The following is a 16,061-nucleotide window of genomic DNA, read 5'->3' on the forward strand; positions in this document are numbered from 1 at the left end:
CTGTCATCCCAGCACTCGAGGCAGAGGCAGGAGGGCGGTGAGTTTGAGGCTGCCTAGGCTGTGCAGTGAGACCCTGTCCCCTCACAAAGTGTAAAAAAAAAAATACCCGACTGGATTCGTTTAATTTAGGAGGGGCCCTGAGAATCTGATTTTTTTTTTTTTTTTTTTTTAGACAGGGTCTTGCTATGCAGTTCAGGCTGGACTTCAGCTCAATTTGTAGCCCAGGCTGGCCTCCAACTCACAGTGATCCTCCTGCCTCAGCCTTGCAAGTGCTGGTATTACAGGTGTGCGCCACACGTGGCCGAGAATCTGAATTTTTAAGACAGCAGGGGATGCTGGTGTACAGCCGGGAAAACGGCTCGCTTTCCCACTGCCTGAGTGTGTGTGTGAAGGAAGCTCTCGCTTCTGCAGCTCGCATCCTCACGTCACCAGAGAGATGTGTGAATTTCACATGGAGCTGTTGAGGCGCCTGAGAAACTTCATTAGGTTGCACCTCTGATTTTTTGAAAGTGTCAACATGTAGCCATTTATACCTTACGCCACAGGCTATTTCTAGTTTAGGGTCTTAGTGTCATCCCTTGGTGTCCTTGAGGGCCCCTGTGGATGCTAGAATCTGCAGATGCTCGAGTCCTTCCAGTAAAATAGGTGGAGCTGCTGGTGGACATGGTGGCATAGGGTGATAATCCCAGCACTCTGAGAGGCTGAGGCAGGAGGATTACAAATTCAAGTGTGGTTTGGCGGACTTAGCAAGACCCAGTCTGAAAATACGAAAAATAAGTAAGAAGGGCTGGGGATGTAGTTCAGTGGGAGAGGGACCTTGGGTTCAGTCCCTAGTCCCATCAGTCTGTCAATGAATCAAGCAGTTGATGGGTAGCTTTCGCACCCAGCCCACACACATCCTCTCCAGATGGCTCATGATACCTAAGGCAGTGTCAGCGCTGCAGCAGAGTTGTTCCACTGTGTTGTTTAGAGGTTAATGACATAAAGCCTTCTATGCGTTCAGTATGGGTGAGACTATTTTCCGTTTTTTTCTCTTTGGCAGTACAGGGGATGGAACGCCAATCTGAGGTTGGTTTAATCTGTGCACATTGGTTAATTTTTCAGTCTTCCATTATTTTTGGTTTTGTGTTTTTGAGGCAGGGTCTCACTGTGTAGTCTAGGCTGGCCTTGAATACAATATATAGCCCAGGCTGGCCTCAGACTCAGGTGATCCTCCTGGCTCAGCCTCCTGGGATTAGAGGTATGCACCCCCACACCCAGCCAGTTTTTTTTCTTATAAAGGGATGTATAAATTTTCTCCTTTTCTGTTAGCAGTGCTGTATGGAAGGAAAAAACACTGTCACTGGGGGCTGGGGATTTAGCTCAGCGACAAAAAGCGCCTGCCTGGCAAGCGCAAGGTCGTGAGTTCGGTTCCCAGTACCGGAGAAAAACCAAAAAAAAAAAAAAAGAAAAAACACTGTCACTGTCTTGCCACATTCCTTATTTTAACTTAATATGACCCTGAGACAAATATGTAAGCACTTAAAAGTTTTTTGTTTTTCAGGGCTTTGACTGGAACTCAAGGCTTTGTACATGCTAGATAAGCACTTTACTACTGGGCTGCAGCCCTTGACCATCCTCCTGTCTCAGCTGCCCAGAGTGCTGGGACTACTAGTGTGCACCACTGTCCCCGGCCAGGTCTGGCTCTTCTGAGTAATTTTGGGTTGTATTCTGATGTTTTCTGCTTTTTTTTTTTTTTTTTTTTATTTGTACTGGGAATCGAACTCATGACTTCAGGCTTGCCAGGGAAGCGCTTATGCCACTGAGCTACATCCCTGGCCCTTTTTGCTTGTATTTTTTTTTTCTTTTGTTTGTTTGTTTTTGAGGTGGGGTCTCACTTCATAGATCAGACTGACTTTGAGCTCACTATGTAGCCCAGGCTTGTCTTGAATTCAGAGCAATCCTCCTGCCTCAGCCTCCTGAGACTGGGATTACAGGTTTGACCCACCATGTCCAGCCTTGGGTGCATTCTGGACCTTGTGAGTGACGTTACCAGACGTGACTTTGTGAGGCCCACCCAAAAGCCAAGAGGAAGACGGCAGTGCTCAGGCGAGAACCTGGAGCATCTCTGAGGGATGTGGGCCTGGTGCCAGGAGAGGTGGAGAAGCGCACAAGGGCGTGGAGACAGCAGCGTGCACACGTGCTCTGCCCAGTCCTACTCTAGGAGATGAAAATTCCGAAATCATAGAAAAAATCTGAGTATCGTAGAAAAGACAAGACTTTGATACCTGGCACAGTATCACTTGCAACAATAGCTGGTTTCCCGGGGATGCTGGCAAGCTTTATTTTGAGACTCTGCTTCAAGGTTAAATACAGGCCAGGCGTGGTGGTGCACACCTGTAATCCCAGCACTTGGGAGGCTGAGGCAGGAGGATCATTGCAAGTTTGAGACAAGCCTGGGCTACAAAGAGAGCTCAAGGCCAGTGTGAACTGCATAGTGAGACCCTGTCTCAAAAAAAATAAACAAATAAAAACAAAAAAAAGGTTAAATACGGTACCGTGAAGACAAACGCGTCATTACCTGCACTTTGTGTTAGTCCTTACAAGTTCTTTATAACTGGTGTTTGTATTCAGATAATATAAGCGAGGAAAACTGTGCTCTGAGAAGTTCACTGGCTGGCCTCGTGTGTGGTGTTTTATATCCCAGGGGACTGGCGTCTTCTAAAATGGACGCCTGACAATCAGGTATCCTACTGTTCCACTGCCACCAAAAGAAAGGGTTTTACTTCATTGATTCCTGCTTTGTCAAACGCACATAAATGCAACGGTAATTCCTCTAATATTTCCTAAAGCGTTTGGTTTTGTTTGTTTGTTTGGTTGGTTGGTTTTTTTTTTGCGGTACTGGGGATCGAACTCACTACCTTGCGCTTACCAGGCAGGTGCTTATGCTACTGAGCTATATCCGCCCCCCTCAGAAAACATTTGGAATAATTAATGGTCTGCAGCATGATGCAGTATTTAAAAATACGTGTGAGAAAACTACGTGAAGACTGGGTGCTAACTCAGCAGCATATGTTTTATATGATGAGGACAGACGCATTGCTGAAAGAGTAAAGTAACTTTGTTCCCTTGGCCTAGTATCTAGCAGATAATAAATTCGTAATTTGAGGGCTGGGGATGTAGCGTCACAGCACCTGCCTGGTAAGCAAGAAATCCTGAGTTCGATTCCGGTTCCAAAAAAAGTAATTTGATAAATACAAACACTAAACAACAAAAAAAGCCAAAAAATTCTGAAAACAACAAAAGTCCGTATTAAAAAAAAGCCCAGAGGGAGGCCGGGTCTCCATGAGTTTTCCTGGGAGGTTGTGCGCCTGGAGCCGACCCGCCTGTCAGACGCCAGCTCGTGGCGGCTCCACCAGTCCGCTCCCCGCAGCGGCTGTGGCCTCCTCATTCCCAGCCACCAAATGTGGGGGTTCAGTTGTCCAACTCCCATGGCCATGTGTTCATTCTTTAAATCCATGGCGGGTGAAACCCTTTGAGATGCTAGCAGGGGTCCCCCCACCCTGGGCTCAGGGCAGGCCCTGGGGACCCTAGAGCAGGACCTTGTAACTTGAGGCGCATTGGCAGGATACGTGACGCTTGTTCCATTGTCCTGAGTTGTCATAAAATATTTAGCCCTGCGTCCAGTGGGACAGTGGCCTCTCGCATGCCCCTGTGCCATTGACAGTGTGGGTCTCAGGCTGCGTAAAGGTGTGGCTTGGGGTGACAGGACAGGCATCGGTGCTATCTCAGGGTGCAAGGTCAGCTGCATGGGGACCGGGATAGGACCGCTGTCACGGTGCTGGCCTGGCCTCGGGAGCTTGCTGTGCTGTGTAGCGTGTCCAGAGCACTTGGCCCTGCTGTTGGGGAGAGCAGCGAGGGGGTCACGCAGCACCCTTGCATCAGCCCATAGAGTCGCCCTAACCCCGCAGTGACCGCAGCGGCCTCCTGGGCAGTTCGAGTTCCCCTGGGACTGATGTGACACTGCCTCTGCTGTGGGAGGAGCTGCTCCCCAGGGGCGCGCTGTCTGTCGTGCTGGACTTGTGCAGCGAGGCTGTCAGGTAGAGCTGAGTGAGCCCGGCGACTCGGCGCTCAGTGGTGAGAACCTGCACGTAGGGGTCACGGCTGGCCGCTCCCCTAAGCCCAGAGGCAGGAAAAACCCCTAGAGGTCTGTGCACTGCACAAGGGACAAACCAAACGCGTCCAAGCACGTGCCGGAATACCATGTGCTGTTGTCCACTTCCAAGTGTCCCATGGCCCAAAATAGTTCATCGTCCTCCTGAGCTGTCCCCTGTCCCCTCCTCAGCCTCCCGCCCACGAGTCCACTTCCTGTCTCACGCTTTGCCTGTCCTGGACGTTTCCTATCCACAGAGCCCCATGGATAGGAGCCCCCCTCCCGAGTCTGCTGCTGTCTGGACTGGTGTTCGTAACTGTTTCAGCTGGGTGTCTGTAGTTTATTGGGTGATGTTATATTTTTCTATTTTAGGCAAAATACATCTCTCAGTGCATCGATGAAATCAAGCAGGAGCTGAAGCAGGACAACATCGCCGTGAAGGCCAACGCGGTCTGCAAGCTGACGTATGTAAGTGGCCCTCGCTGCTCTAGGTGGCGCCCACTGCTGCCAGCCTCCCTGTCCGTCCCCCGCCATCCACCCGGCCACCTGGGAGTCTATCCGTCCGCCAGCTCCCCTGCAGCCATCTCTGCCACCTCCACGCAGGGCTTATCAGAGAGGAGCCTTGCTGACCACGTGGCTGTGGTGTGGCGTGCTCGCGGGGCACGGCCAGCCTCGAGGGAGCAGGCTGCGGAGCTGTGTGGAGCTTGGGCCTGAACCAGGCACCCCACCCTTCGGCCTCCTCAGACTTGGGGAGACAAGAGCTCCACCGCCAGCCCCTGCTGCGGGCATTGGTCACTGTGGCTGTTAGGAGGAGCCGGCTTCGGTCGTGGGGGGCGTGTTAGCCAGTATGAGTAAAGCGCTGTGTTTTCACTAGCGGAAGCTCCCTGCCTGTCTTTTTTCCCTCTCTTTCTTTCCTTTTTCCTTCTGTAGCACTGGGGATGGGACTGAGAGTCCTCACACTGAGCTACGTTCCCAGCTCTTCCTCTTTTTTTTTTGAGACAATTTCGTTAAGTCACTAAGTTACCCGGGCTGGACCTGAACTTTTTCTTCCTTTCTTTCTCTTTCTGTCTTTCTCTCTTTCTTTCAGAGGGGTCTGGTGGTGCAGTTCAGCCTGGCCTTGAATTTACTCTGTAGTCCAGGCTGGCCTCAAACTCAGCGATCCTCCTGCCTTGGCCTCCCAGGTGCTGGGATTACAGGCGTGCGCCATCACCCCCGGCCTAAACTTTCTGTTTTTCTTTTTTTGGAAGACAAGGTCTTGCTGTGTAGTTCAGGTTGGCCTTGAGTTCACTAGGGGGCCTCAAACTCTCAGTGACCCTCCTACCTCAGTTTCCCAGAGCTTTGAGATGACAGATGCGCGTCGCCAGGCTGTTGCTGTGGCCTTTCAGTGTTTGTTGTCAGCCCGTCCGTAAGGTTTGAGGTGGCAGATCCTTGGTCAGGAGCACTGTGGGGCTGGGGATGTAGCTCAGCGGCACAGCACCTACCTTGCAAGTGCGAGGTCTCGAGTTCAATTCCCCATACAAAAAAAAAATATGCTCTTTCATATTTCCAGGAGAAGTGCGGGGATGGAGGGTGTGTGCTTGGACATGAGCTGGATGCTTCTCCAGCTCATCCTGCTTTGCTCAGAATGAACACACTGTTAGGGCTTTACCCCTTCGCCTGCTTTGGCTCGTGTGTCACCATGCCTCCTCCCTAACAGTTACAGATGTTGGGGTATGACATCAGCTGGGCCGCCTTCAACATCATTGAAGTGATGAGTGCCTCCAAGTTCACGTTCAAGGTGAGCGTCCGGGACAGTGCGATGGGCGGGTGGTGAGTGGGAGGGTGCAAGGGAGGAGAGACCCTTCCACAGACACTGACATCCCTGGAGGTCTGTCCCATGGCCGCCCCTCCTGGTCACTGGGCTCTGCCTGGCAGCTGCGGGGCCACTGTGCTGTGGCATCACCCAGCTCCTGCGAGCAGGGCTGTGGGCGCCAGGCAGCTCTCCGGAAACCCACCACCCTGCCACTTGCCGAGTGGTGAGCTCAGGTCCAGGAGGAGCTGCTTGTCTTTATTATTGTTTTCTTTTTCTTTTTCTTTTTTTTTGAGACCGGGTCTCACTATGCAGTTCAGGCTGGCTTTGAACTCACTTTGTAGCCCAGGCTACCCTCAACCGTCTCCTGAGTGCTGGGATTGCAGGTGTATACCACCAGGCCTGGCTTGTTTTTAAAAAATTCTCTGAGTTGAGGGCATTGTTCAGTTGTGCTTGCTTGCCTAGCATGCAGGAGACCCTAACTTGTATCACCAACACCTCAAGAAAAAAAAAAGAACAAAAAGTCGAGCATGGTAGCACATACCTGTTATTCCAGTAATCTGGAAGACTGAGGCAAGAGGATCTCAAGTTCAACGCCAGGCTGGGCAACGTAGTGACTTAGACCTTTTCTCAAAATGGGAACAGATTGGGTATATAGCTCAGTGCAAAGGCCTTTGGTTTAATCCCCAGTAAGAAAGGTAAACAGACCAATCCTTTTCATATTTCAGTATTTATTAAGAAAGCTTAAGTTATACATAAAAGCAAAGCTGGCATGGTGTAGTAACTTAGAAGACTCTTGTCTTGCCAGGTGTGGTGGCACATATTTGTAATCCTAGCACTTGGGAGGCTGAGGCAGGAGAATCACCTTGAGTTCAAGGCCATTCTGAACTACATAGGGAGACTGTGTCTCAATCAACAAAAATACTGTGTCTCAAAAATAAAAAAAAATTAGAAAAGGCTGGGATTCAACTTACTGGAAATGCCCTGGGTTCCATCCCCAGCACCTCCAAACAAAAACAACAACAAAAAAAAAAAAAGAAAGAAAGAAAAGCAAATGTTAAAAGAACAAATTTACTAATGCACTAATCCGATTCCCTAGGCCATTTCCATTTCTACAGATTTTGTTAACTTACTTATTATAGTTGTTAATACTGGAAATTGAACCTAGGGCCTTTGCACTGAGCTACATCCACAGTTTTTTGTTGCTTTAAAAACTATTTGCTGGGTTTTTTTTTGTGGTTTTTTTTTTTTTGTCTTTTTGAGACAGGGTCTTGCTATGCAATTCAGGCCGGCATTGAGCTCATTTTATAGCCCAGACTGGTCTTGAACTTGCAGTGATCCTCATGCCTCAGCCTCCCGAGCGCTGGGAGTACCGGCATGTGCCACCACACCCGGCAATATTTTCTGTTAACACACACTCATCGTAGATGTTTGTGGGGGATCAGTGTGATCTTCCCTTACAGGTGTGCACACAGCATGCACTGATCAAATCGGACCTTCCCCTGCACTGGTTGCTCTCCACGGAGAAATGCCGAGGGCAGCCATGTGCACAAGTATTAAAAGCACTCTGTGCCTTTGGGAGCGCCGCTCTGCGTGTCCCATGCAGCCTGGCCTAGAGGGCCCTGCATCTTCCCGAAGCCCTGCACTCGGACCTCCCCCCACGGGAGGCTCCCTGTGCCCGGCTGCCAGCAGGCAGCAGAAGTGCGGTGCATCGGCAGCCCTTACGGGGACACAGTGCCTCAAGGGCCATGCGTGCCCAGCTTTGGGGGGCTCCTCCTCCCAGGGCTTTTGGGGACTGGCATGGTCTGCTGGTGGCCTCCTGGTGCCCCTGCGTGGCCCACTGGGCACCGCTCTGACCCTCGGCCTGCTCTTGGCTCCACAGCGCATCGGCTACCTCGCGGCCTCCCAGTGCTTCCACGAGGGCACGGATGTCATCATGCTGACCACAAATCAGATCCGCAAGGTAGGCCCCGCCCGCGAGCCGGGTAGCCGGCCTCACGCGGGCCTCGCGCGCATGGACGGGGGCAAGCGCAGAGGCTGGCAGGTCTCACGTGGCTGCGGGTCGTTCCCTCAGCGAGCTGAAGTGGCACCTGAGTGGCTACGGCTTTGTCTCCGAGAGCACGAGGCTGTGGCCTTCGCGGGTCCGCGCTCGTGCTCTGGCCGGTCTGTGAGGCCAGGGCGTTGTGAGCGCCCGCCTCTCCCATGTCCTCTGCAAGCTACGAGAAGGCTGGCCCGGGCGGTCCCTCCACTTCCCATCCCTCTTGGAGCCACACCTGCCCTACTGGGTCCTGTGCCTTTCCCCGCCCCTGGGCACCCGCTGCTGCTAGACCTTGGGGTTACATGGTGTATGTAGGTTTTTTTAAACTTTGTTTTTCGTGGTACTCCTGATAGAGCCAAGGATCCAGGGTTTCGAACTGAGTATTTTGAGTTAGTTGCTGCACTGTCCAGGCTGGACTTAGACTTGTGTCCTCCTGCCTCATCCCCGAGAGTACTAGGGTCACAGGTGTGCACCGCTGCGTGCAGCCTAGGTTCATTTACTTTATAAGGTGTCACTGAGGCCATGGAGTACGCATTTCCTCTTGGGCCCCAGTCCCCTGAGCATCTTCCGTCCCTTTCCTGTGATGGTGTTGGCGCATCGGCGGTCACCCTCTCCATGGGTGGCTGGCCCATCTCCGGCCCCAGACTGTGTGTCACAAACAGGCTGAGCCCTGGGAGGTGTCACTGCCCCGGCAGGTGACCTATCCCTGTGCGGCCTGAGGTGCTGGGGGCTGCAGCTGTGGATAGTGAGGCCAGGCTCAGGGCTGCAGGGCGAGGTGCCTGGCAGGGAGAGTGGCTTCCTGAGAATGAGGGGTAAATGGCAGGAAAGGGAGTCAGGCTGTGGCCCGTCAGGCAGCACCTCACTGGGGACGGGACACAGGCCTGCCACCCTGCCCGGAGGTGTGCTGAGGCATAGGTTGGGCCCGGATGATGGGGACAGCTCCCACCTTCCTCCTAACACAGCACATGACATGTCGGCCCCACCGGGATTGCTTGGGGGCTGCCACATCCCTGAGGCTGCCAGCTTGGCTGGGACTACCCTGGGTGGGACCCGGCCTGAGGCCCAGGCAGCCCCCGCCTGGCTTCTGATAAGTGCTTGCTGTGCTGTGTGAGGTCATGGTTGCACATGCCAGGAGTTTGTGGTCCCTGTGCCAGGGTACCTGAGCCAGGACTTGTGAGACCCAGCTCTGGGGACAGGGGGGCGGGCCTGGGGAAGGGCTGTTCCGGGCCCACGGTGGCCCACTGAGTCCCTGAGCGTGAAGGCCCTGTGACAGCGCCTTCAGCATCCCTGCTGCTCTTTGGTACTCGATGTTGCTTTAGGGACCAGGCTGTCGGGGAGGTGGATTGTGCTGGGCTTTTTTTTTTTTTTTTTGAGACAGGGTCTGGCTGACCTTGAACTTACTGTGCAGCCTAGGGTGGCCTTGAACTCACCACAATCTTCCGGCCTCAGCCTCCCGAGTGCTGAGATTACAGGCCTATGCCATCGTGCCCAGCACTGTGCCAGGCTTCTGGTGACATTTCAGCTCTGGGCCTGATGGTGGAGGGCTCCTCACTCGTCTCTTTTAACATGGCAATTACTCGTCGCCCCAGGCCCTGGGCCTTCACACTGAACTACAACCCCAGCTTTTTTTGTCTCATTTGAAGTAAGGTCTTGCTAAGTTGCCCGGGCTAAAGCTCCAACCTGTGACCCTCCTGCCTCCCAGAGTGCTGGCATGAGAGGCGTGCACCACCATGCCTGTGGAAGTGAGCTCTTGAAGCGTGGCCTGGCATGGCTGGGGGTTGCAGTTTGGGAGGCCCCTTTACAAACCTCGTCCCTGGGGCAAGTGTGCGGCATCTACATCGCGTAGCCTAGAGCCAGGAGTAACCTGCGCACCTGTGTCAGCGAGGACCGGAGCGGGGCGCGGCGGGAGGAGGCTCAGAGGAGGTTTCTCCTGGGCCTGGCCTCACTGTCCTGCCCTGGGAAACATATTCTGCCCCTAGGTGGGAGCTTCTTACAACCACGGGACAGAGGCAGAGACAAACACGGCTCCCAGTTACCTCCCGGGGGCTCCGGCCAGCCCCGGTCCCGCAGGTTGCTGGTCATGGTGTACTCTGGTCACTTCCTGGGGTGCGGGGCTGTGCCTGAGCGGGGCAGCCCGTGCCCAGGCCTTGTGGTGGCCAATGAACCAGGGCCTTTGTCCCCTGGAGCCAACAGACCTGGCTCTCACCCGGAGTTTTGTGTCTGCGTCTTCCTCCATCCCAGCTCTTCTCTTGGTGGCACTGTGGACATGGCGGTGATTGTCCCCCTTGCCCAGATCCAGGCCAGGCCCCGCAGCAGGGGCAGAGGGACGTAGCTGTACCTATTGTGGTACACGGGGCCCGGGGCCACCATCACCCTGACCTCTCCCCTGCAGGACCTGAGCAGCCCCAGCCAGTACGACACGGGAGTGGCACTGACTGGTCTGTCCTGTTTTGTCACCCCAGATCTTGCCAGAGACCTGGCAAACGACATCATGACGCTGGTGAGTTTGTGAGTGCCCTGGCCACCCCTTTGTGGGTTCCAGGCGCCGCCCTGAGGGAGCTCAGATGAGACAGGAGCCTGTTAAGGTCACACTTGCGGGGCCACTTGTGTCCCTGCGCTTGTGAGTTGGCCCTTAAAGTCCTGCAGCAGAGGAAGGGCAGCCTTCTCGGCCCGCCAGGCTGGCGGGGTGTGTATTTTCTTGCCGAGGCCATCTCAGTGGCCAGCCAGCTTCACTATGGTTGCGTCCCTCCTGTGTCCCTCAGGCCCCGTGTCCCTGCCCTGCTTGTGGCCTGGCTTCTGACGGCTGCTGTCCCTTCAGGAGTCCCCACAGCGCTCTGCAACACGCTGGTCCTCCCAGCACCCAGAATGGGCTGCACACTGCTTGGGGTGGACGCTGGCACCAAGCCATAGTGGCAGGGTGTTCCTGTCAAGGTGGAGGGTGGGCAGCTGTGGGGAGGCCTGGTAGAGGTCCTTGGTGTCCCACATGTCACTGGGCAACAGGCTCAGCCCCTTTCCTGTCCCCCTGGGCTGCAGTGCGCTCTGGGGACAAGGAGCAAGAGTCAGGCAAGGAGGGGGGAGGCCAGGAGCCAGGGGAGGTGACGTGAGCAGGGGAGGGGGGAGGGAGAGGCCGTGGTGGGAGCAGCGGGGCTGGTGGGGACACGGGATGCGAGGGGACACGAGCCCATGCGCTCCACGGCCGCTCTTGTGCAGATGTCGCACACCAAGCCGTACATCAGGAAGAAGGCCGTGCTCATCATGTACAAAGTGTTCCTCAAGTACCCTGAGTCTCTGCGGCCGGCCTTTCCCCGCCTCAAGGAGAAGCTGGAGGACCCCGACCCTGGTGAGCGGACTGTGGCTTGGGCGCCCAGCTCATGCCCCCGCAGATGGGGGGCTGTTATGAGGGAGGCGTGGGGGCGCTGGGTGCAGGAGCCCCTGGAAGTCCCCTGCCGAGTGACTGTGACATCTGGCTGTGGCCCCCACACTTCACAGCAGCCACAGATGCAGTAGCTGAGCTACTGAGTGGGGCCAGCAAGGTCTGGGTGGCTTTGGGCTCCTCCTCGGCCTGGATGGACTCAAGGTCCAGTGTAGCCAGCGGCAGTGGGGTGGCACAGCCTTAGGGGCTCGGGTACAGGGACAATGCCCTGCCTCCCTCCCCCGGCTGGCGGCCTGCAGCCCAGCACAGAGGGCAAGTGTGCGGTGAGGGATGGTGCAGCCGGACGCAGTGGTGTGTTGCAGTTGTATTTAGTACCCTTAAGAGGGAGAGCAACTCCCAGGGATTAGGACAGGCAGGTGGCAGGGACAGGGTACAGTCACAGGTGCTGGGTGCACAGCATCCCAGAGCCACACGGCCGAGTCAGAGAATATGGATCTGGGGCGGGGAATGAGGGTGTGCGGACTGCAGCCTTCATTGGCCCAGGGATTGCAGTGGGTGGGGATTTTCTTTTTGTTTAGGCTTTTTGGGAGAGTTTCACTGCATAGCCCAGGCTGGCCTCAGCCTCCCAAGTACTGGACCAAGGGCCTTAGAGCAAGTGGCATGAGTCCCACAGGTGCACCGAGACAAGAAGGCTCAGCACACACGTCTGCATAGCCCACAAGGGGTGCGGTCAGTGGGGGAGCCCCAGGCCGTGTCCAGCGTCCTGCAAGGGGACCTCCAGGAGCAGCTGCAGCTCTGGCTGGGCCCCATGGAGGAGCAGGGGGAGTGCGAGCTGGAACCTGTCTGGGTGACCAATCCCTGCTGCCAAGAAAGTGACACTGTTCCCAGGGGCTGGTGTGGTAACCTAAGGCACGGAGGGGCGGCCACGGAAGTCAGCTGGTGCTTGAACAGTGCCTGCAGCCCAGGACTGTGGGTACAGGGGAGGGGTAAGGCCAGGGCTGTGGGGCGCTTTCCTGAGGGTGCATTGTGCCACTGTCGTCGCAGGCAGCTCCTGCACAGAGCACCACGCAGGGGGCTGGGGTGTAGCTCCCTAAGAACACTTGCCTAGCAGCCACCAGGCTCCAGGTCTCACCCCCAGTATGGGAAAAGCAAACACCCAGCGTCCCGGCACCGACCATAACCCCAGCCGTGCCTCCAACCCTGTCATGGCCTTGTGTTCTCACTGGGGTGCTGTGGCGAGCTCACTGGTGTCTTTACCTTGTGCCACTGACCTTGGCTGTGGTCACTAGTTTCGGGCGACCCCACCAGGACACCCGCTGTCCAGTTGCTCTCCCGGCCTTGTAACTGATGAGGACGAGTGGCCGCCCTGTCTGGTTCCAACTTGGCAGCATCAGCCAGCCTTGCGTTGAAAATACTTGAAAAAAAATTGCATTGGTCCTGAACATGTACAGACTTTCCCTTGTCCCCTCCCTCCCTCCTTTTCTTCCTTCCCTTCTGAGACAGGGACTTGCTATGTAGCTCAGGCTGGTCTTGAACTCATGGTAGTCCTGCCTCAGCCTCCTAAGTGCCGGCTTTACAGGCTTTCGCCACCGCACCCAGGTTCTCGTCATTCCTTAAACACCACGTTATAACAGCATGTCCAGTGTGTTAGGTGTCACCGGTCACTTGGGGGTGACTGAAAGACGTCTGGAGGGTGGGCAGGTCCATGCCATGCTATGGCATGGCAGCTAGAGGACTTGCGCGCCCTTGAATCCTGCTGTGTGGAGGTCTTGGGAGCTGGCCCTGTGGTTAGCACACATGGCGGTGGTGCTTGGAGCCCGTGTGCGTTTGCTTTTTCCTGTAATGTGAGCGCCTGTGAGACAGTGGCGGTGTGTGTGTCAGAGCCTGCCTGAGTCTCTTAGTAGGAGCTTTCCTGCTCATTTTCCTATTTTTCCTCTGGTTTCTTGGCATCAGAACAGATCTATAGACAAGAGGTTTTCTTCTATGGGGCATAATCTATCATGCATCCATCCAATCTCTCATCTGTGCCCCCGACCCCGAGAGTACCGGGGGTGGAACCCAGGGTCTCATATGCTAAGCAAGGGCTTACCACCGAGCCTCACCTCCAGCACCCCAGCCCTGCCTTTTAGGATTTTAGGAGACGTCTCACTCTGTGGCCCAAATTGCCTTGAACTTTTGGCGATCCTCCTGCCTCAGCCTCCTGAGTGCTGGGATTACAGGTGTGCACTGCCACGCCTGACTCCCCTTACATTTGAGCACCACTTTACTTTCTGGTACCTGTGCCTCTGGGTTTGCTTTCACCTCACCTGGAATTGTCCTGTGGTGGAGCTCAGGGGTGGGGGCCCCTCTGCAGACAGAGGGAGCATCTGTATGTATCTGTGTGTCTGTCTGTGCTACCATTGTGCCCACCCATGCAGGGCTCCCTCTGACTGGTGGAGAACATGTACCAACTGCAAGTGTGTTCTCAGGCCTCCAGGGCCCATCCTGTGCCCCGGGGTGCTTACCCAGCCAGATGCCCCTTGCTGACAAGGTTGCCCCTCCTACTGATAACCCTCCGTCGGTCCTCAGGGGTCCAGTCGGCCGCCGTCAATGTTATCTGCGAGCTGGCCCGGCGTAACCCCAAGAACTACCTGTCCCTGGCCCCGCTGTTCTTCAAGCTCATGACGTCCTCTACCAACAACTGGGTCCTCATCAAGATCATCAAACTGGCAAGTGCCGCCTTGGGACGGTGGACGCGCTCCGGGCCTGTCTGGTGGGCACTGCTGCCGTGGGAGAGAGGCATAGTCCTGCCTGTGCGGCCAGTCCTGCTGCCCGCAGTGACCACGGTCCTCTGTCCCTGCAGTTTGGTGCCCTGACCCCTCTGGAGCCGAGACTGGGCAAGAAGCTGATCGAGCCCCTCACCAACCTCATCCACAGGTAGGGGTCTCCTGGCCGCGCCTGGCAGGCTCTGGGTGGGCTGCGCTGGCGCCCAGCCTCTCAGGAGAGCCTTACAGGGTCGCGAGGTGGGGTGCTCCCCAAAACAGCAGTGCACACCCCTTCAGCTTTGCTGCAGGCACCGAGCACCCCTTTGTGGAGTCCCTTACCCCTCCAGGGCCCAGCGCAGGGCTTTACCCTTTGGAGTCCACTTTTTTTCCCCCAGTACTCAAGACTGGACCCAGGGCCTCTGCTCTGAGCTGCATCCCCAGCCCCTTGTGTTTTTTGAAACGGGGTCTCACTAAGTTCTCCAGGCTGAGCTCAAACTGCCTGAGCTTCCCAGAGTGCTAGGGTGACAGGCGTACACTGCCACACCCAAACCCCTTGAATTCACTCTAAAGACAGCAACTGCAGGGCAGGGGATATAGCTTAGTGGTGCATTGCCTGCCTGGCAAGCGCAAGGTCCTGAGTTCGGTTCCGGTACCAAAAAAACAACTGAGGGCTGGAAACAGCAGGGAATCACTGTAAATGCTTCGGCTGCTTCGTGAAAGAATCTGATCGAACTGGCCGTCTTGGGACCTTTTGGTTTTAACCACCTACACTGGTTGCTCTGCAGCGAGGTGTGGCTCTCAGTGTGGTGTCGAGTGGCCCAGGGCCTCACCCCTGTCAGGCTTTGGTGTTTTGGGGTGCAGAGGGTCGAGGTGGAGCAGACTGTTGCTGCCCCACTCTCCCCTCCCTTGAACCCTGGAGTCCTTCCTAGCTGCCCAGAGTCACGGTCGTTACGCTGGCCGTGTCTTCCCAAGGGCTGGCCTTGGGGCCAGGACCCGCACCGTGCACCCTTTTCCTGGCTGTGCCCAGCTGTGCCCACTGTCCCTGTGGTGTCCGGGCTGCTGGAGGGGTTTAGGGTTTAGGGTTTGTGGTCTTGCGGAGCTGAAAGCTTGTGCACAGCTTAAAGCACAGAGACTGGATGGGCCCTAGCGATGGGTGCGGGTCAGGGTGGAGGACAAGTGACAGAGCAGGAGCGCAGAGGAGACAGCAGGTGACGGGTGGGGAGGGTGAGCTGGACCACGCAGTGGCAGAACCCCGGGCTGAGTAGGGTGTGGGGATCTCCACGCTCCCTTCCCCGGAAAGGTGAGGGACAGTGGCCGAGTTCCAGGGTGCGCCCATGTTGCTGTGTGCCTGGGGTCTCCAGCGGAGCGTCCTGACGTGACCTCGGCTTCGGCCTCACGCCACTTCCTTCCCTCCCTCAGCACGTCTGCCATGTCCCTTCTCTACGAGTGCGTGAACACTGTGATCGCAGGTGAGGCCTGACCGCGACCCCTGCAAGCAGGTGCTGCCAGGCGAGGGGAGGGAGCCAGGCCGGAGTGCGGGAGGACGCCGAACGGGGGGCTGCAGCTGGCGGGGCCTGTAGCCTGCCCTGCAGTCAGGTGCTACAGCTCTGTGCCTTGTTCCCACCATCCCTTGACGTGGGGCGACCCCTCAGGTGTCTGATGGAGCTAGCAGTGCAGCCCTGTGCTGGGCCCCTTTGCAAAGGAGAGGCTCACATCCCTCTGGGAAGCTCAGCCGCCCAGCACCCACCTTTCCTGGTGGTCACATAGGACTCAGCGAGCTGTGGCAATGTGAACGTCGCCTGAGAGCTCACAGAGGCCCAGCGCCTGAGAGTGTTTATTTCTCTATTTGCTTTTGTCCTTTGTTTTATGGTTTTTGGTTTTTTTGAGACACGGTCAAGTTACTCAGGCTGACCTCAAACTTGCCATCCTCCTGCCTCAATCTCCTGAGTACTGGGAGGAGAGGTGTTGGCCGCAATGCCCAGCTA

General features: G+C 55.9%; 1 protein-coding gene across 2 annotated transcripts in view; it reads left to right on the plus strand.

Annotated features, from left to right (window-relative positions):
* Positions 1-16,061, plus strand: part of Ap3d1 (adaptor-related protein complex 3, delta 1 subunit) — a 40,349-nt gene that overhangs the window by 10,317 nt on the left and 13,971 nt on the right. The window contains exons 2-9 of one of the 2 annotated variants that reach the window (XM_005405921.2): positions 4,505-4,600; positions 5,829-5,909; positions 7,804-7,884; positions 10,352-10,459; positions 11,170-11,299; positions 13,901-14,040; positions 14,175-14,248; positions 15,496-15,545. In XM_005405921.2, the coding sequence (XP_005405978.1) occupies positions 4,505-4,600; positions 5,829-5,909; positions 7,804-7,884; positions 10,352-10,459; positions 11,170-11,299; positions 13,901-14,040; positions 14,175-14,248; positions 15,496-15,545 (760 nt within the window). Of the gene's footprint in view, positions 1-4,504; positions 4,601-5,828; positions 5,910-7,803; positions 7,885-10,351; positions 10,460-11,169; positions 11,300-13,900; positions 14,041-14,174; positions 14,249-15,495; positions 15,546-16,061 lie in introns of those variants that run through there. The other variant, XM_005405920.2, reaches the window with a different exon arrangement.

Source organism: Chinchilla lanigera, unplaced genomic scaffold, assembly GCF_000276665.1.
Source record: "Chinchilla lanigera isolate Chin_1 unplaced genomic scaffold, ChiLan1.0 scaffold00094, whole genome shotgun sequence".
NCBI classification, from domain to species: Eukaryota; Metazoa; Chordata; class Mammalia; order Rodentia; family Chinchillidae; genus Chinchilla; species Chinchilla lanigera.